Below are 19,466 nucleotides of genomic sequence, written 5' to 3'. Positions count from 1 at the left end.
GTTTTTAACTTATTGGCCCTTAACTCCTAAGTCACTTAATTCTTTGACCTTTGTTTTATCTGGAAACTGGAGAGCATGACCTCTGCCCCCATTCCAGATCTGTGAAAGGGTCTTGGAGATTACACCTAGAGTAAATTTGAGTGGCCACGCGCCGTAGTTGCTGATAATGTAAGGTGTCCCCTGTGGGTTTTCATCAGCAATCTCAGACTGGTTGGTGGCTCCTGGGGCCAGACACACCCCAGAGCAGCTGTTTCTTGTTCTCATTCTCCTTATCCCTTCCTCCTCCCTCCTCTTTCTTCCTTTCCTACCCTCTTGTCTTCTTTTCCTTCCTATTTTTCTTCCTTCCTTCCACCTGAACAGTATTATGCATTTTTTAAATAGCTGCCAACGTTTAAAAAGGCATTAGGTTTCCCATAAAAACACAGGATTTCTGGCTGCTTCTTTAAAACCAGGAATTCTGGCAGCTTGAGCCCATGCTTTTCATGAAAATGTGGGCAGGGCTTGAGGGCACCTGGGAGTCACATCTGGGCATCTCCATGCCCTCCTGGGCTTGGCCTGACCCTGACCCTATCTCAGTTGCCTTTTATGCTCTCCTCTCCCTGCCTGCTCCTGTGGTTGGAAACAACTCAAAATGCCCCTTCCCCACCTCTTTGCCTGGTTTTAGACCTTCTGTCTACATGGTTAATGGTTAATTGTGAAGTGGGAAGCCCCTCTGTCTGGGGTTTCGTTTCCTGGAGTAGCCCCAGTGAGTGGAGCTGAGATTCTCTCAAAGCCTTGTTCCAATCTGGTCTTTCCCCCACTCTTGTTTGCTTGAACTGCTCAGACTCGCGGCTGAACATGCTTATCTTTCTTTGTAGGTTTCCTGGGGCTCCTAAGACAGAAGGGACAAACAAGGTAGGGTGCGCTCTGTCCCTGGGGGAATTCTTCAGAGCTCGTACAGAGGGCGCTCTGGGCTGGGCCAAGCGTGACCTTGTTGCCTCTGGGGGCCTGCTGACTCTCTTCATGGTGGGTCCATACAGTCCCAGAAGAGCCACCAAGACCGGGCGCCCTCCCATCGGAGGTTGATGTAATGAGCAGAACAGGGCAGCCCTGCCCTCACAGAGGTCACAGCCAGGGAAGGAGACTCACAAACAAAGCAGACCTACACAATTACAGAATCACGAAAGATGGTCCGGGCATGGAGGCAAGGTACTGGGTACCGTGAGAGAATAGACACCTAATTTCAGTGCAGAGACAGGGCAGAGGCTCTCTGAGGCAAAGATGTAACATTTGGGCTGTGAACTGGATATGGACTAGAGGTTAGCCAGGACAGGAGCAGGAGGGCTGTGACCGAGTCAGAGGGCCCAGCAAGTGCCAGCACCCTGAGGTAGGAGAGGCCTGGCTTGCTGGAAGAAAGGAGTGTGGTGGGGGTTGCATTGACAGTAGTGGGGTGGGTGGGAACAGGATAACAAGGGGGACAGCCAGATCATATGGGCCATGTGAGTCTTGGCTTCTAACCTAAAACAATGAGATGCAGTTGAAAGGCTTTTTAGTTGGGGGGCAACACAGGTGATTTGTGTTTTTGTGAGAGCAACTGGCAGCTCTTCATGGGTGATAGGGAGTGGCAGTGGGGACCAAAGGGGAGAGCCCATGGGGCCTCAGACACAGCAGATTAGACAGAGGCAGTGCTGGGGGAGAGAGGAGGGTCTTTGTACAGATCTGAGCTTATTTGAGAAATAAAGTTACTATTATCCCTAGTTTACCAAGAAAGATAGCAGCGCCTAAGGAATGATGAGAGAACCCTAGTAACAGTGCTTGACTCTGGGTTACTAGGAACTGAGGCAATAACACAGGTAGATGTGCTGGGTAAGCAAATACAGCTCTTGGCAACCGTCAAGGCCACATATGTGGAGACAGATGGTTAGGTCTCCTGCAGCTGTCCCTGGTGGCCCAGGCCTCGGGGGACCTCCTCATCCCTCTCCAGCGTGGACACTGGCTCCAAAGCAGCTCAGGATTCCCAGGCCTCCATCTTCCTGTCTTTTAGCAGGGATTTTACAAGGGACCCGCCGGCTCGCAGGTGACACTGAGCAGCCTGGGGAACCAGACCCGTGTGCTGCTGGAGGAGCAGGCACGGCAGCTGCTGACGGAGCAGGAGCGCGCCACCATGGCCTACTACCTGGAGGAGTACCGCGGCGGCAGCATCTCCGTGGAGGCCCTGGTCATGGCCCTGTTCGAGCTGCTCAACACCCATGCCAAGGTTCCTGCACCCCTCCCTGGGCAGGGCCTTTTTGGGAGGCTCCACATCCTCCCCTGCTTCTGTCAGTTCCCCACTCCTTTACTGAGAACCCACAAGGCTCAAGCTTAAACTTTACCCTGAGCTGGGGACCACGACAGCCCCCTGCCCTGGGGAAGTCCACAGGCTCTTGGGGAGAGTCAATGAGCATGGCAGAGGCCCAAACACAGTGGCGTCCGATGCTGGGAACATATTTACAATCACCCAAGTGGCTGTTGACAAGCCCTGCCCAGGCTCCCCCCCCCCCCCAGCCTGAAGGCATACATGAATGTGGATGGAGCCTGTCAGTCATTTAACAGACCCCTGGGGGGCCAGTGTGCTGAGGCCTTTCAGAGCCAGGCTCCAGGTGGGAGTCTCAGGTTTAGAAGCAGCACGAAGGAAGGAGGGATTAAATCCACATCCAAGGAGTGGTTAGGTTGGGAAGACAGGAATGCTGACCTAGTGGGAAGTGGGCGGAAGGGTTTTCGAAATGGCAGGCACAGCCAGGGGCTCTGTGGGGCGTTCAGGGAGCTCAGTCATGTGTGTGCTGAGAGGTGAGGGGGAGGCAGCTCTCAGAGGATATGGCCCAGCATCCCAGACAGAGGTGCAGACCTTCTAGGACCATGGGGAGCTGGGGTGGGGGCTACGGGGAGGCCAGGGGTCAAGTCAGCATGCCGGTCATTGCGGGGAGAGGGGTTCACCCACCTGCTGATTGGCTACCTGCTGACAGCCTGCTCCCCCCTCACCCCCCGGCCTCCAGTTCTCGCTCTTCTCTGAGGTGAGAGGCACCATCTCCCCCCAAGACCTGGACTGCTTCGACCACCTGGTGCTGAGGCGGGAGATTGAGTCCATGAAGGCACGGCAGCCCCCAGGCCCCGGGGCGGGGGACACCTACTCCATGGTCTCCTACAGCGACACTGGCTCATCCACCGGCAGCCATGGCACCTCCACCACCATCAGCTCGGCTAGGGTGAGCTGTTCCTGCCCCGTTCTTGGCTTGAAGGCCAGCAGGGGAATTAAGATGTTGGAATGAGGCTAATCTGGGTCCGAACCCCAGAACCACCGCTTCCGGGCTCTGTATCTGGCTTTCTGAGCCTCAGTTTTTTCACCTGTAAAAATTGCCAAGTGCCTACTGCATGCCAGGCAGGGGCTTTGGGAGACAAGGGGTGACAGATGGGACACTGCCTCCTAGGCTCGCAGTCTGGGGTGCTGGGCTGGGAGAGAAAAGTGAGAAACACAGGGAATGAGACAAACAGGAAAAATAGTGACAATCAGAGGAGGATCCATGAGAAGCCTTGACTGCATTTATGGTAGTCGTGGTGATTCAGACCTCCCAGCTCCCCAGAAAAGATAGATCTTCTCTCCCAACCCCAGCTGTCCTTCTCAGGGTGTCATTAGACCCCCAGAATGCCTGGAGGCAAATTAGTTCCAAAAGAGTTCTACAGGGAAAGGGCAGGGGATTGCCCTGTTATCCATCACGGGAGAGCACAGTTATTACCATCGTTGCAGTGGGAAGAGCCCGGAGCTTGAGAGTCAGGGGAACCTTTCCTGTGTTGGAATCACTCATCCCCACTGTCCTGTGGAAAAGTAGGGGAGTCACTTTTCTTAAGCACTGTTGCTTCCAAATACTGCACTGGTAGCTGTGATGGTGGAATCTCAGTTAAACTTGGAACAGACCGCTGTCCTGCCGGACAGGGAAGAGCACAGGCTCGGGGAGTGCAAGGATGTCCCTGGTTGCAGACACAGCTGGTTAGTGGCAGAGAGGAGTTTGGAGCCACCAGGCACCAGGAAGCAGACCCCACCTCCCAGCGTGACTCATTTTTCAATGTTGGGGCGCTGAGCTCCTGGGGAACTGCTCAACTTTCTACTATGACCATCTTGAGTCACCTTCACTATCCAAGAGTCCTTATGCCTTCCTGGGGTGAGCTGGGAAGCTGCGGTGAATTCTTCTAGGGCTCCAGATGTGGCTGGAGTGGAGGTGATGTTACACTGTGGGACAGCACATCACCTGAGGCAGGAAGAAGGCTGTCCCCCCCACCCCGGCACTGTTGGCTCTGTGCACACACTTCAGTGTGGCACCTTAGTGCTGAGCTGGCTTCAGGGCCCTGGCCTGAGGGACTCTTCCTCTCTCTTCCCCCTCCACTGAGATCAGTCTTGAAAATGCCTATGGGGAGTCTTCAAAAAGCCACAGGCCACCTCTGAATCCCCAAGTACTACAGACTAATTCTGGGGTGGTCCCTTTAGGACCAGAGATGAGAGATCTAGGGGCGGGATGGTTGTGTTCTAACCTGGGAGACAACAGATCTAGCTTTAAGTCCTGGCCTCTCTGGGCCTTGGTTTCCACATGGGTAAAGTGGCCCAAAGTGCTTGCTGGCTCTGGCTGCAGCAGCCTGAAGCCCTGAGGACTGGTCTTTCATCAAGGTAGCTATGATGCCTGCTCCAGGCAGGGGTCCCAGCCCAGGGGTCTGCCCAAGGAGGGCTGCTTCTAGGTCCCTGCCCTGGCACTTGACCCTGTACTGCTGGAGGCACCCCCCTCTCTGTGGATGGGTGACACAGGAAAGCAGACCTCAGAAAGGTCATGGGATGACTTTGAGTAGGAAGTTGTAGGGCACAGATGGGAGGAGTCCCCAAGCTTCTGAGATGTGAACAGCTCTGGGAATCTGGCCGGCCAGGTAGCACATGCACATCAGGTGAGAATGGGTCAGTCCTGGAGAATCCTGGAGGGGATCCTAAGAGAATGTTGTACAGACAGGAGAGGCAGTATAAAAAGAAGATCACATCACTCCTTGGTGCCTCAGTTTCCCCACTTGCATTGGGGCAGTGATGCCTCTTTCCCCAGCTTGTGAGGACTGAATGAGAGAGCACCCAGGGGACCCAAGGGACTCCGCTGGGGCCAGCCTCCCAGAAATGTTGTCCACGCCTAAACAGGTGTGTCCTCTGCCCTGCCCTAACCTGATTGGGAAACCACCCTGAGCATTCCTATCCAGGGCTTGGAAACTTCTGGAAAGCACTGAACTGACACTGCCACTCTCCCTCAATCTTCTTTGCACCCTGGTGCCTTCCACATGCACAGCACAGAGCTCCATTCCCCAGACTCATCTTCCTGCCCCCAGGACTTGGGCTTCTCTGAAATCCAGGTCTTCTGAACAGGGTCCTCCCTCAGGCTCTGCCTCTCATGAGCAGGTGTGACCTTGAACAAGTCACTTCCCTTCTCTGAGCCTCAGTTTTTCCATTCACCAAATGGGAATCATGGCCCCAGCCCCAGCTGCTGGAAAGTCCCAGGGTTACCCCCAAGTAACCTGAAGGCTCCTCTGAAGGACAAGTACATTTCTGTGGGTACCCCTGGATTCCTTCCATGCAGGAGTGCTGGTCCTAGCCGTGGGTGGTGTCTCCCCATCCCTGCTTTATTCCTGCCCAAAGCATTCAAAGTAAAAAGAACAGGCACTCACTGTGTATTTGGACTTGGTGTGCGTGCACGTGTGTGTTGGGGGAGGGGGGTTGCCGTGCCCACCCCAGTCCTGATATTTATTTGATGCATTTTTCTTTTTGCCTTTTGTCCACCCTTCCTCCCCAGGAGCGGCTGCTGTGGCTTATAGACCTGATGGAGGTACCGTCCTTCCTGCCGGGTGGGAAATGTGGGCTCCACTTAGTCAGGGATGGAGGTAGGGGGCTGCCACCCCTTACATCCACACCCAGCCTTGGTGGGGACATGGGGTTCTTCTTGGTATTCTCTGTCTCTCCTGTTGGCCGATTCTCCAGGTTTTCTCAGGCTCTGGAGTAAGAATGTTTTCCGTTCAAATCCCAACTCTGCCACTCCCTTGCTCTGTGATCTCAGAAAGTGGTTTCACTTATCTGAGCTCAGCTCTAGGGTCTGTAAAATGAGGGTGATAAGTTCTTTGATGTGAAGCTGTTGAGACCTCTTGGCCTTTGCAGATACCATAGACTCTGTCTGGGGTGTTGTTCTTCCTTCGCAAGGCCTGGCTGTCTTCCTGTGTGGACTTCAGCCCGTCGCTTAGATGCCACCTCTTCTGAGAAGACTTCCCAGATCCTCTCCAGGGGGATGACTTTTAGTCTCTGGCTCCTCCAGCTCCCTGGGCTTTCCTTAGTCACTGTTCCAGCCCCATTATATTCTAATAATCTGTACACTGACCATGATGCCCCTTGCCCACAGACTTCTTGGTGGCATTGACTGTCTGGAGTTTCTGGAGTCACCATTGCCTCCCTAGAGCCAGCACAGGCCTGGCCCACACTAAGAAACTGAGCCTTTCTCCATAGTAACAGTGGCTGGCCTTTGTGGAGCCTTCTGCCTGGGGCTGTGGCATGCTTTCCACTTGTCTTTTCACCCTCCCAGTGAAATATGGTCCCCAATTTGCAGAGAAGAAAACTGAAGCTCAGACAGAGAAGTGACTTACTCAGGGTCGCTCAGCTCGTGACTGGTGGAGTCAGGATCCAAACCCAGGCCTGCTTGCCTCTGCGCTGGTGCTGTGACCTCAGCAGGCTGGTTGCAGTTCCTCCTGGAAGGAGCTCACCAGCTGTTCGTTAGCATCACCGCTCTGTCCTTCTGTCTATCTGTCTCCTCTTCCCTCCTTCCCTTCCTTCTGTGTTATGTTCCTCATGTGCTATGTAGAGTTCTAGGTGCTGGGAATACAGTGGCAAACAAAGAAATCCTTACCACGATGGACTTTAGGACACAAAAGGGATGGCAGATAGTATATAAGATAAATAACTGGAATACGCCACGTGTTAAGTGAAAAGTGCTAAGGCGAAAAATAAAGAAGTGGGGGAATGTGGGGAAGGATCTGGGTGGTCAGGACTGGCACCTGAGTGGAGACTTGGGAGAAGTCAGGAAGAGAGCTGTGCCCACAGGGTGATACCATAGACTCTGTCTATGATCGAGCCATTCAAACTGGGAACAGCAAGTGCAAAGGCCCTGAGGCAGAGCATGCCTGGAGAGTCTGCACCAAGGCCCAAAGGCCATGGCTAGAGAGGAGTGAGTGCTGGAAGGCAGTGGCAGGCTGTGTGCTAAGGACTTTGATGGGGACTCAGGGTGAGTTGGGAGCCACTGGCAGGTTGGAATAGGGCTGACATGGTCTAACTTAGTGGAATTTAATAGGATGCCCCAAATTTTGAGAATAGATAGAGTGGGTATGCACAGAGATGTGCGGGTCCATCCCCTGGAAGGCTATGCAGAGAGATGCTAAGAGATGGGATGATGGCCTCTGCGGCACCAGCTCTTCCTGCTGCCTGGTCAGCCCTGGCCTGTCCCCTTCCTGCACATAACACAGCAGATCTCAGGCTGGACACCCCAAGCTGCCTACATGTGGGGCTGCTGGACAGAAATCTCCTCCTTTTGGAAGCCCTTCCTGTGGGAGTGTCAGGCACCTGGCCCCATGTTTGGGGTCAGGAGTTCCAGATTTTTCCTCCAGGCAGTGTGTCCTTGGAAAAGCCCTTCTCCCACCATCAGTCTCCATCTCCTCTACCCTGAAAATCCTCTGGGCTGGGAAATGCTGGAAAGTATTGCCAGGAAGGCACAGCAGGAGAGTCAACTGTGTTCACATCCCTTCCCCGAGTACTTGGGCAAGGCCCACAGCTTCCTTCAGAGAGAGAGCTCCAGGGAACATCTATTCACACTCAACGCCAGCCTCTGGCCCACGCTCCCACTGCTTGTTAGCAAGCCTCTGCTGTGGTAATGCTGAGTAACATGGAGCCCCTGACAGTCTGCTGTGCAACTGCCTAAGACATGTCTTTCTCACGGCCAGCGTCCCTCCCCTCCAGAGCTCCTGGGCCTTTGCTATGGCCATCAAATGCCTGCTGCGTCGCTTTAATCTTTCAAAAGTGTCTTCCCAAGTGAACAGGGAGAGCTGGTGGGGTGCAGGCAGGGATGCCATCTTTCTCCTGTGTCCCAGTGCTGACCCAGGGAATGTGGAGCAGACACTGAATTGAAACCACACTCCCTAGCAACCCTCCTGGTTATCTCTTAGCGCGCTGACCTTCTAAACGTTCTCCTCCCACATGGTTGGAAAATGTCTCTTGCCCTGGCATTTAGACTGCAGGTGGCAGGCTCTGGTGACCCAGATGCCCCAGACAGTTGCCCTAAATGAAGCCAGTTTTCCATTTAGCCTAAATTCCTGGACCAGGCTGCACATTTATCCACCACAGGTTAAAACTGCCTTATTCTGCAGCCGTCTCCCCTCAAGCCAGACACAATCGATCACAGGAAATCAGCTGCAGCCTTCTCCATCAGCTGATTGTGTTTATTTCCCATTTGTATAATAGAGAGTCAGCGCTGGGTAGGCTTTGTGGCTGCCAAACAATATCCTGCCCCCCTCCCCCAATAAAGATGTCAGCTGGAAAGATGAGTGAAAGAAAGATCTGCCTAACATTGCTTGAATTCTTCATCTAGTATGAGCAGGCTATGCTGGAAGGGTTTGCATGCACAGGATTTGGGGTCCCATGGGCCAGGATTGGATCTCCCAGCTAGTAGCCATGTCTTCTTCGGCAGGTGATTTAAGCGTTTGGAGCCTCACTTTCTGCGTCTGTACACTGCGCTGATCTGCCCCACCTTCTGTGGGTTGTGTGAAGATCCACTGCAAACCAGAGTGGACTTGCAGGTGTGGGGTATACGGGAACCTGGAAAGGGTATCACACTGGTGCCTACAGAGGTTGGGGCTCAGACCATCCTGCCTCCCCAGCATGGCTGTCATAGGTCATAGGTGACCCCATGATCTCCTGAGGCTCCTATGGCTGAACCCCAGGCAACTCCTCAGAAGGTTAGGACTCTACCAGGCTCATGTTGCAGTCTGACTCCCCATCACCTCATCTTCCCTGAGGTGACCTCACCACCATTCCTGGCCTTGCTCTCATCCTTCCTTCTCTCTCTTTGTTCTCTGCTTCCATCTTTCTCCCAGATCCTTTCCCTTCTCTTTCGCTCTTGTTATCCTCACTCTGTGGTTTCTAACCTCCCTCCCTACGTCCTCTTGCTTTCTCTCAGCAGCCCCAAGGAAGAAATCAAGGTGACCCTCCAAAAGTCTCTGACTCATGCCTCAGTTTCCCCACATGCAGAAGGGCAACTTCCGGCCTCTTGTGCATTTAGGGCAGTGGTGAAGGGATTCTGTTGTCCTGACATAGGAATGAAAAAGCAAGAACAAAGAGCTGAAAATAGCACCTTTATGGAATAAGGCATGGAGGCCTAGAACAGCCTGGGAATTGGGCTTTGGGGGAGGGGAGGGAGAAGGGGCCTTATCTTGCTGAGGTGGGCCATCTTGCTTGCTCCCCTGGGCTGCAGGAGGCCTTCCAAAATTCCACACCAGAAGCCACACCTTAGCATTTCATTTTATTTTGTCCCCCCAGACTCCTGAGATATTCAGGTCCTAACTGAGCCAACTCAGACATCAATGGGTTCTTTCCTCCGAAAGGAGAGGGGTTTCTAAACCTCCCCAGACTTGAGGAAAGAGAGGGGCGCACAATGGTGGCAGCTTCCTGCCCGCCCTTGTGGTGTGACCTTGGGCAGGGGGCCTTCCCTCTCTGAGCCCCGGTCATCTCAGCTATGGAGCGGGTGAAGGGTCCCCCCTTACAGGACTCACTGAACCTCCAGGACTAACCCTCAGTTGGGCTCTGACTTCAAAGGGTACAAGGGGAAGAGGCCCCCAGGGATATGGGTGGGGATGGCCAGGACATGGGGGTCACTCCTGTGTGAGCTCTGACCTTGGTCCTTCTCTTGAAGCCTCCTCGAGGGTTTCTGCTGACACATCCCCTGGGTTCTTAACCTGCTGTCTGCAGCTATTTCAGATGCACGAGGAACATGGCTCAGGACTCGGGGCTCCTGAGCGTCTGGATTTAGCAGATGGAGTGTGGCAGGGCTGGGCTCCGGCCCGTCTGCCATTTGCTCCACTTCAGGCCTCCCTCTCAGAGCTAGATATTTGTCCCCGCACCACCTTCACCATCCCCACCTCCCATCCCAGCCTTCCGTCAGTTCTGGAATGCCAGTAAAAGCAGACTTTTGATTCCATGACCCTCTGGTTCTTATAGTACCCAGACCCTATCCAATTCTGGGTCCCAGGTAGGACCATTTGGGCTTAGGGGTCACCCTGATCTGGGCAAGAAGCCTGACTGGATGAAGAATGGCTGTGTGACTTGGGGCAAGTCACTTCCCTCTCTGAGCTTAAATGTAAAAGATGAGCCAGGGAACACAGTCAGTGTTTCTTGACTGGGGTCTTTGGGAGAATCAAAATGATCATGGCATTTGCCTGGCAGGGACCTGACACTCAGTAGCCCCCTCGATCCCCAGATTTTAGTTCTCTGATCTCCTTTCCAAGATAAAGTCCTACCACCCTATAGTGGATAGCAAAGACGTGCTTGTGTTGCCAGGTTCTGGATCCTTCCTCTCCCCCTCCCGTGGGCCCTCTTACAACTGCCAGCACCATCAGTGATTCTGAACAGGAGTTTGTGGGCAGCTGCTGTGTGCATGGCCTTCTGCTGGATGTTGGGGACACATGGACCTGCTCATCTTTGTATCCCTGTGAGTTTTCCTCATCAGCCAAAGCTGCCTGGTTAATGCTTGCAGAGCAACTAAATGAACACTGAGAGCTCCTGGCATGCCAGACCAGGGCAGAATCCAGTAACCTTGGTCTCATCAGGGACTGTCACCGGAGCCTCCAGGGTCCCTGCAGGTTGAATGCCTGGGCAGGGGGCAGTGGCTCCATGTGAACGCTGTGGCCTCCCCTCCCCAACCAGGCCTCAGGCCCCTCTGGGGTGTGGCCAGAACTTTGCCCAGTCTTGGGAAGTGCTTGCACTAAGCCGCCCTGGCTTACTACCCATCCTGAGCTGAGCGGTCTGTGTGGCCAGCTGGACCATGTCCAGGGAGCTCTGGACTCATGAGGGTTTTGGAGTGTACGGGATTGCTGCGGTTTCTTCCCCACTGAGGTGTCTCCACTGGCTGGCATGTTGGCAGCCATCCGGTTGCTGACATGTGCAAGGTCCTGCCACTCCCTTCAAAGACTGTGCCAGGTTCTAGGTCAGTACATCAGCCCCATGAGGCAAGTACTGTTCTTATCTCATTTTGCAGCTGAAGAAACTGAGACTCAGATTTGCCCACCATCCCTCAGCTGTAAGTGGCAGAGCTGGGCAGGACCTCGAGGAAACCCGACTGATGCCATTGGTCAGTGGGGGAGAGCGCCTCTCTCTGGGAACCTCTGCTGTCTTGGCATGACTAGGGCTGTTGGCAGCGTCCTTTCGTGAAGCAGGGCTGGTTGCAGGAGATAGGGTTGGAGGGAATGGGAGGCAGAGGGTGGCACAGAAGGTTTCCAGATCAGGAGCACCCAGCATCTTCTTGGTCAGTGAGTTCCCTTGACAGGCCTTCGTGACCCCATGCCCTCTGCTTGCCTCCCAATCTTCACGCTTCCAGGACATTCAAGCCGGAATCAGTGTGGAGTGACCTGGCGGTGTCTACCCTAGGGGTATGGCGTTGTGGGGCACCTTCACACCCCACTTGCTGCCTCACTCTTGTCCGAGCAACTCTCCTGCTTTTCAGGATGCCTTGCCATTGCCACCTTGCCCGACTGCCTGCTCAGGCCTTCACCCTGTCAGGCCAGAGAGACTACTGGGCTCATGAATTGGCTTAGTAAACACCTATCAGCCACTGTCCTGAACACTGAGGCTGGAGGAGGGGCCTGCCATCACAATTCCTGTCCATGGGGCTCTCCTAGGGGGAGCAAGACAGCGAGCAGGCCCATCTCGTGGCAGGCTATGATGAAAGTCATACAGAAAATGAAGTAGGGTTGGAGTAGCCAGAGGTGGGTTTGTGGGAAGGGTATGCGTATTTGCATACTTTTTTAGACAGGGATACTCCAGGAAGGCCTTCCTGAGGTCAGAACTAAATGAAGTGAGGGAATGAGAGAGGAGCACTGTGAGGCAGGAAGCTGTCAGTGCAAAGGTCCTGGGGCAGCAAGAATATTCCTCCCTCTGTTGGAGGAATAGTAAGAAAGGGCCCAGTCAGTAGGTGCCACGAGTGTAGGATTTGGAACTCCCTCCAAGTAAGATGGAAAGACCCTGCAGGGTTATGAGCTGGGAAGAGGCATTATCTGACTTAGGTTTCAAGGATCACATCCTGTCTTCTGAATATTGATCCATACAAAGGGGGGAAATAAAACAGCGTGGGGAGTGGAGATTGTCTGAGTAGGGGGTATTTTTTGAATAAGGTTATGAAGGAGGTGAGGGCACATGAGGCTATGCCTTATGGATGCCCAAGGGGAAGAATATTCTAGGCAAAGGGGACTGTCAGTGCAAAGGCCCTGACATGTCTGCATTGCTTCAGCATGGCTGGAAAGGAAGTGAGCAAAGGGGATAGTCACTGAAGAGAAATTTGACCATGTCTCCATAGCAACCCACTGCCCCCAGGCTCAAATCCAAGAAGCTCCCCGATTGACTCACGTGGAGCTGCTGGAAGATTCCCAAACATCCTCTGTCCTTCCCGTTTTATGCATGCTCTTCCCTCTGATACATCCATCATTCCCTCTTACTCAGCTCACCTGTAAAACTCAGCTTTATACAGTGCCCCCTCCTCCAGGAAGCCTTCCTTGATAACCCCTCCCTGCTTGCTTTATATGCCTGTGTTCCCTCACTCTCTTCAAAGACTCCTGCTTGTTGGTGCAAGCAGGGGTGGTATTTCACCCCCTCTGTGTTCCCAGTGCCTGGTCAATCCAGAGGTTTGAGGGTGTCTGTATTGATTGCTGTCTTTGAGACTTGGTATTTGTCGGGGAAACTTATGATCCAGGGCTCAGTGGGGGGGGGGGGGGGGAGAAATGGCAACTGAGCCCTTAAGAGCCCAGTTTAGATGGCAGTACTGCTTGGCTTCCCAGAAATGGCCTAGAGGTAGCAGCTCAGTGTCAGTTGAGGGAGCACTAAGCTTCTGGTGAGTTAGGGAAGGAGGAGAGAAACGGGCATTTGTGCAAAATAAGGCCCATTTAAACCTTCACCACCCTCTTCAGGGTGGAAACCACTAAAATCAGGAGACTTTCTCCATCCACTTCTCATTTGCATCTTGCCATTCCACACCTTTCTGGGATTCTGACAGCGAGCAGTGGAGGGGAAGGGGTTGAAAGAATTTCCAGACAAGGCTGGAGACACCCCATAGTATCACCAGATAGTCCAGGGGAGGCCCAGGCAGTCTCAGAGAAAGACTGATTTCAAAATGGGCAACAGGAAAATTGACATGAATTTTATGGCCTTAAGTGAATTCTGCTGGAATGTGGCTTGTCATGAGTCACATAAATCACGTGAAGGTGTTGCTGGACCCATAGATTTTGGTGCCCTACAGAGCAAACCATTTTTTCTCCTCTCAGCTTATATTTCCTCCCATTGTTTTCCTCTACATTTCTAGAATACTCTGGACCTGGAGGAGACTGGTGAGGCTGTTCAGGGCAATAGCAGCACCCTCCCAGATGTCTCACTGGTAAGACTCTCTCTGGCCCTTTCCTGGGGTTTTGCTCTGTGCTGTCTACCTGAAGCCTGAGGTCTGGCTCCTTGGGGAGGGCCAGAGACCCTCCCTGTGAGCTCTCAGACCCGGCCTCAGACCTGTGCACGGGTGTAACACTGCTGTCTCCAGCGGAGGCCAGGATGGCTGGTTCTGGAGATCTTAAGTGGAGCTGTCAACCTGTTTGACTGTTGGCCAGGTTGGTGTTTGTTTTTGATATGTTATCTGAATGAGGTTTTCACAGTTGATGCTGACATCTGGGGCACGTGGCAAGACTCCCCTAAGAGGCCTTGGGATGGCGCTAGGAATGCAGCCTGAGCAGCTACATTGTGATTTGTACCCCAGTGATATTCGAATGGCCTGGGCTCAAGACCCCATTGCCTGGGTTCACATCCCACCTCTCCCACTAACTGTGTGACTTTGAGCAAGTTTCTCAACCTCTCTGTGCCTTGGTTTTCCCCAACTATAAAGTGGGGTGGTGGGCCTTCCTGGTGGCTCAGGGGTTAAAGTCTCAGTGCTATCACTCTATCGCCAGGCACTGCAGCAAGAGCTCAATCCCCGGCCAGGGAGCTGACCCACATGGTTCAGTAGATCTCTCCTGTCTCGCCTGCTGCTCCCCTCAGCAGTGTGTTTCAGTCTGCCTGTTCTGTTCCCCACTCTGTCTCTGGTGAATCCTCTCACATTCTGCACCTCTGGCATACACCCAAGTTCTTCTTTGCATAAATAAATAAAAATAAATCTTAAAAAATAAAGTGGGGTGGTAATGGGATTATTTATCCTGTAAGTCTGTGGCCAAGGGAAACAGAGCTCATGTAAATAAAGCATTTGAAACAGCATCATCGGGGCCATGCTGGTGTTGCATGTGGGCTCAGACTGAGGGGAATAGCGTCCACTGCTGCTACTCACCCGAGCAGCTGCAGAGTCATTCGCTAAGGCATTGTAACCCTCCCCTCCCACATCAGCTGGGCTGGGTGGGCACAGCTTTCCTCGAGCCCAAAGGCACACTTGAGACATGCTGTGCCTTGTGCACGGTCACAAAGCACCCTGGCCTCTGTCCTGTTGATTCTCACTCCCTCTAGACGCCCCTTCTCAAGAAGCCCAAATAATGCCCCCAAAAGGAAAGTCAAAGACAAAAGGCCTCCCTTTTGTTTTTCCATCCTCTGCATCCCACCTCTAATTAAGTCTTGCTCCCCGTGACAAGTCTGGCTGATGCCAGGAACTTCGGTTCCCAAAGGTAACGGTGCCCTCCCCAGAGAGGCCCGCCAAGATCCAGATGCTTATCAGCGGCTGAGATGCTAGGAGAAGTTTTCCACTCAGGCCCTGCATTATTCAGAGCAGCTCAGCTAAGAGCCAAGGGAGCGAGGACAGAATTCCAGCTGGGGCCTGGCCTGCTTAGCTGCCGTCTCCCCTCTTCCAGCCACAATGGACTCAGACTCCTTCTATTCCTGTTGGGTCTTTTGGCAGGATGATGTCAAGTCCACCTCCGAGGGGTTGCCTGGCTTCAAGCCGCCACCTGCACCACCTCTGGGCCCCGGCCATGACCGCCTGCTCGCCCAGACCAGGAAGCCGGGGAGAGAAGACCTCCAGCCGCCTTCTTCCGCGTCTTTGCACTCGGGCATCGTCTTCTCTGCACCCCAGAACTGCAGCCCTCCAGTGGGCACCCCACCTGCCCGCGGGGCCTCCTCTGCACAGGACTCTCCCTCCTCCCCCATCTACGCCTCTGTCTCGCCAGCCAACTCCGGCTCCAAGAGGCCTCTGGATGCACACCTGGCCCTGGTCAACCAGCACCCCATTGGCCCCTTCCCAAGAGTCCAGTCACCCCCGCACCTGAAAAGCCCCCCTGCTGAGGCCTCGCAGACTGGAGGCTGCTGCCTTCCACCACCCTCCCCCTCTGGCCGCCCAGACCAGACTGGCACAAACCAGCACTTTGTCATGGTGGAGGTTCACCGCCCCGACAGCGAGCCCGACGTGAACGAAGTGAGGGCACTGCCCCAGACACGCAGTGAGTACCCAGTGGCGCTGGGGGCTGGAGGGGGAGCTGTGAGACCCTGGGGTCCCCGGCCCCTGAGTCCATCCACCCATTGACACAGTGAAGGTGGGACCCTGTGCTTGCCTAAGGAAGGGCCTTCTAGCCCAGAGTCAGAGTGACTGGGGCGGGTTCCTGAGCCCCACTGAAGGGCTTTGGAGTCAGGGGTGGACTTGAATTCTGGCTCTGCCATTTTCTGGCTGGACAACTGTGGACAGTGACTGTGGACAGGTGACTGGACAGGTGTGTGCCTATCTAGGCTCCTTTCCCATTGTAGGACACAGGTCACTGGGTAGGACACAGTGGCAGCCCCGCCAGCTCGCTCCTCCAGTGCCCCCCCCCAACCCTAGTTACCCTGCATTCACCTAACTGTCTTCCCAATAAAATTAAGTTTGTGGAGGGCAACATGATTTCTGTCATTTCTGCCTTCAGGTACTAAGGAAAGGAGGTAGTTGAAATTGCAGTCTCTGGGTCCTTGGGATCTTCTGACACAGCAGCTGCAGAATTAAGGGACAGGATGGACCTTTGAGATACCTGGAAGCCAGCCTGAGGCAGTAGCCCCAAGTTTCCAATGGCTGTCCAGCTGAGGAGGGGAGGGGGGGAGATCCAGCTTAGGCTCCCTGAAAGCCTGCCTGTGCCCTCAGCAGCTTCTGGGTCTCCCGCTCCTCTTAACTGGTGAATTGGGTTCATTTTGCTGGAATCTGTTGCCATCTTGTGGCCACAGTAATACACTAGGCCCTGCTGTGGCCAGGGAGGGGGAGGCCAGGACAGGAGACGTTAACAGTGCCTGCTGTGTGACCAGCAGGGGGCAGACTAGGATGCAGAGTACAGGGTCCTGTGCCCAGTGGCTTAGTGAGGGCAGGCAGCTGAACAGAGAGCTGGCAGCTTTTGGAGAGAAACTGAGCTGTCGCAATCCCTGATCCTACCTCTAGACCAGGCACTGGGCTGGACACACTGATCAGAGCAATAGGGTCCTACACTTCTTTCCTTGGGCTGGGTCAGTAACTCACCTAATCCTCCAAACAGCCTGACGAGGCTGGTGCTATTATTACCCCCTTTTCACAGATGAAGAAACTGAGGCACAAGACAGTAATTATGGACCCAGGCAGCCTAGCTATCTCTGTTCTTGGGACACCTTCATTCCAGACATTGTGCGTGTTAGTCTTCATGGCTGGGCATCATTGTTCCTGTGTTAGAACAAGACCATGGAGGCTCAGAGAGGCTGTGTAAATTGCCCAGGGTGCACAGCTGTTTAGAAAGGATTTAGACCTGACTTGTCTAGCAATCTGCCAGACTCGAGTGTGTGCCCTTAACCCAGGGCCTCAAACTCAGGCCATTACTTAAGCACATAGTGAAGCAGCTTGAGTTTAGCCATGAACCAGAGGGCATCTGCCCACCACTCAGCTCGGACCCATCCTGGTCATGTAGGGATACAGGCCTGGCCTGGCAGACCTCCCTTTTTTTTTTTCTCTAGACATTAGAAATTTAACTTTTATGTGAAATCTCCTAATTTGAATGTATTTGTCCATCTGTAAGATTTGACAGTATTAGGTGAATTAAAAAACAAAAGCCCTCCTCCGTGGGCTGGGTTTATCCCATTAATCAGTATGTTGGGCTAGTCAGTGTAGATGTCCTGGAAGTGGTGGCCTTGGGGCCACTGCATTAGGATTCGGGAGGCCTTCTCCACTGACACTGGCAAGCACAGGTCTCAGTAGGTGGAAGGGCGATGGGAAGTCTCTCAGCTCTCCAGCCCCAGGAGCCCTTCATTCCTTCTGCATCTCTGCCTGGGTGTCTCGCCTATGTACCTATCACCTCCTCCAGGAAGCTCCCCCTGACTCCAGCTGTATAAACCATATTCTTCTCCTGTCTCCATCTTCCAGCAGCCTCTACGCTCTCCCAACTCTCAGACAGTGGGCAGACCCTCAGCGAGGACAGTGGTGTGGACGCAGGCGAGGCAGAGGCCAGCGCCCCGGGCCGAGGCAGACAGATGGCATCCACCAAGAGCAGGAGCAGCAAGGAACCACCTCAGAATGAGAGGACTCCAGAGGGGGCCACCAAGCCGGTGAGCACAGAGGAGGGTGCAAACAGCTGAGGGGAAGACAGGCCCCCAAGGGAGAGCAGCAGGCCCCCCACCATAGTTCAGCTTGATGAGTGGCCACAGACACAGTGAGTCCCCATCACTGAAGAGACGTGCGTGTCCAGAAAGACCACAGCATTAGGATTCTGGAGGCCTTCTCCACTGACACTGGCAAGCCAAGTGCTAAAGGTTGGTCTTGAGAACCTTTAAGTTCTGCTCTAACGTGGTCTGGTAGTTGAGGCAGCCAGGCCTGGATTCAGATCCTGGTGCCACCATCAGGCAACCTTGAGAAGCCACTTAAACTCCTGAGCCTCTGGTCGATTTGTAGAATGAGCAAGATGAGGATCCCAACTGTAGCTTTGCACCTGGCCCATTCAAGGCACCCAACATGGGTTTGGGTCTGAGCCCCTCTGATCCAGAGGCATGTCATGGCCAGTCCAATCCCACCCCCTGGCCAGACCTGCCACTGAGAAGGCCTGAGTCAGTGTCTCCTTCCACACATCCACAGCCTGGACTCCTGGAACCCACATCTACCCTGGTCCGCGTGACGAAGAGTGCAGCCACTCTGGGCATGGCCATCGAGGGTGGTGCCAACACCCGCCAGCCCCTGCCTAGGATCGTCACAATCCAGGTACGTCCCCTAGGGCCCTGCCTGATCATCCCTCCCTTCCCTCGATGGCCCCTTTCTCAGCATCCCTGGGGTTTTCAAGCCCCAGAGGTGACAATGCATCCAAGGGCGGACCCGGGCTCAGATCGCTCTTACTATAGCTTAGCCTCAGTTTTCCTGATCAAGGCAATGACCATTCAGGTTGCAGCTGCCTGCTTGGGAGTGTCAGGCCTGGCCTGACCAGTGGGTGGTCAGAGCCTAGCTGGCTGCGCCCTCAGATGCCCCAAGTGCCCTGTGTCTCGCCCCTGCAGCGAGGTGGCTCGGCCCACAACTGTGGGCAACTCAAGGTGGGCCACGTGATCCTGGAGGTGAACGGGCTGACCCTGCGGGGCAAGGAGCATCGCGAGGCCGCACGCATCATCGCAGAGGCCTTCAAGACCAAGGAGCGGAACTACATCGACTTCCTGGTCACCGAGTTCAATGTGATGCTCTAGGGGCCGAGGCCCGAGGGCCTCCCACTGCTGCCCGGCCCTTGGTCACAGTCCCTCCTCCCTCCTAGCACCGTTAAGCTCCTTGAGGGCCTGGGGCTGCATGGCCAGGGTAGCAGGAAGACGTACCCCCACTCCCTCCCGACCCATGGACCAGACCTGTAGAAGAGAGTCGGGAAAAGCAAACAGGGGTCAGGCCTGGATCTTGTATGCTGCCCTGTACTCAGTAGGCGCTCAATACTACTGTAGGTTGTGTGAAGATGAAGGACAGGGTACCTGTGTCTTGACATGTTTACTGAGGCCTGCCAGGGCCTGTTATCCCAGGTTGGATGTAGGGGGCATTGGTGCCCCCCCCCCACCCATCTGTTAGGACCTGCCCAATCCCAGATACCTGAGCCTTTGTCTGGAGTGAGGTCACAGAAGAATTCGTGGGCCTGGCCCCCATCAGGGGGGCATCTTGCAGGACCTTTAGTGCCACAAATAAGCATCAAGCACTATCCCCCCATATTCCCTTTCCTCCTGATTCCTTACCCCTCACAATATTTAT

General features: G+C 54.2%; 1 protein-coding gene across 4 annotated transcripts in view; it reads left to right on the top strand.

Moving 5' to 3' along the window:
• WHRN (whirlin) overlaps positions 1-18,925 on the top strand; it is a gene marked incomplete at both ends in the record, with an annotated part of 78,339 nt that extends 59,414 nt beyond the window's left edge. For 2 of the 4 annotated variants that reach the window (XM_084238608.1, XM_084238607.1), the window contains 8 exons: positions 858-894; positions 2,024-2,236; positions 3,012-3,221; positions 13,629-13,700; positions 15,186-15,723; positions 17,628-17,809; positions 18,333-18,455; positions 18,743-18,925. In XM_084238608.1, the coding sequence (XP_084094734.1) occupies positions 858-894; positions 2,024-2,236; positions 3,012-3,221; positions 13,629-13,700; positions 15,186-15,723; positions 17,628-17,809; positions 18,333-18,455; positions 18,743-18,925 (1,558 nt within the window). Of the gene's footprint in view, positions 1-857; positions 895-2,023; positions 2,237-3,011; positions 3,222-5,825; positions 5,859-13,628; positions 13,701-15,185; positions 15,724-17,627; positions 17,810-18,332; positions 18,456-18,742 lie in introns of all 4 variants that reach the window. The other 2 variants (XM_084238606.1, XM_084238609.1) reach the window with 2 other exon arrangements.
• Between the last annotated feature and the right edge of the window lie 541 nt (positions 18,926-19,466).

Source organism: Talpa europaea (assembly GCF_964194135.1).
Source record: "Talpa europaea genome assembly, chromosome: 7".
Lineage (NCBI taxonomy): Eukaryota > Metazoa > Chordata > Mammalia > Eulipotyphla > Talpidae > Talpa > Talpa europaea.
The sequence above is the reverse complement of the archived record's forward strand: the minus strand, read 5'-3'. Positions and strand labels throughout refer to the sequence as shown.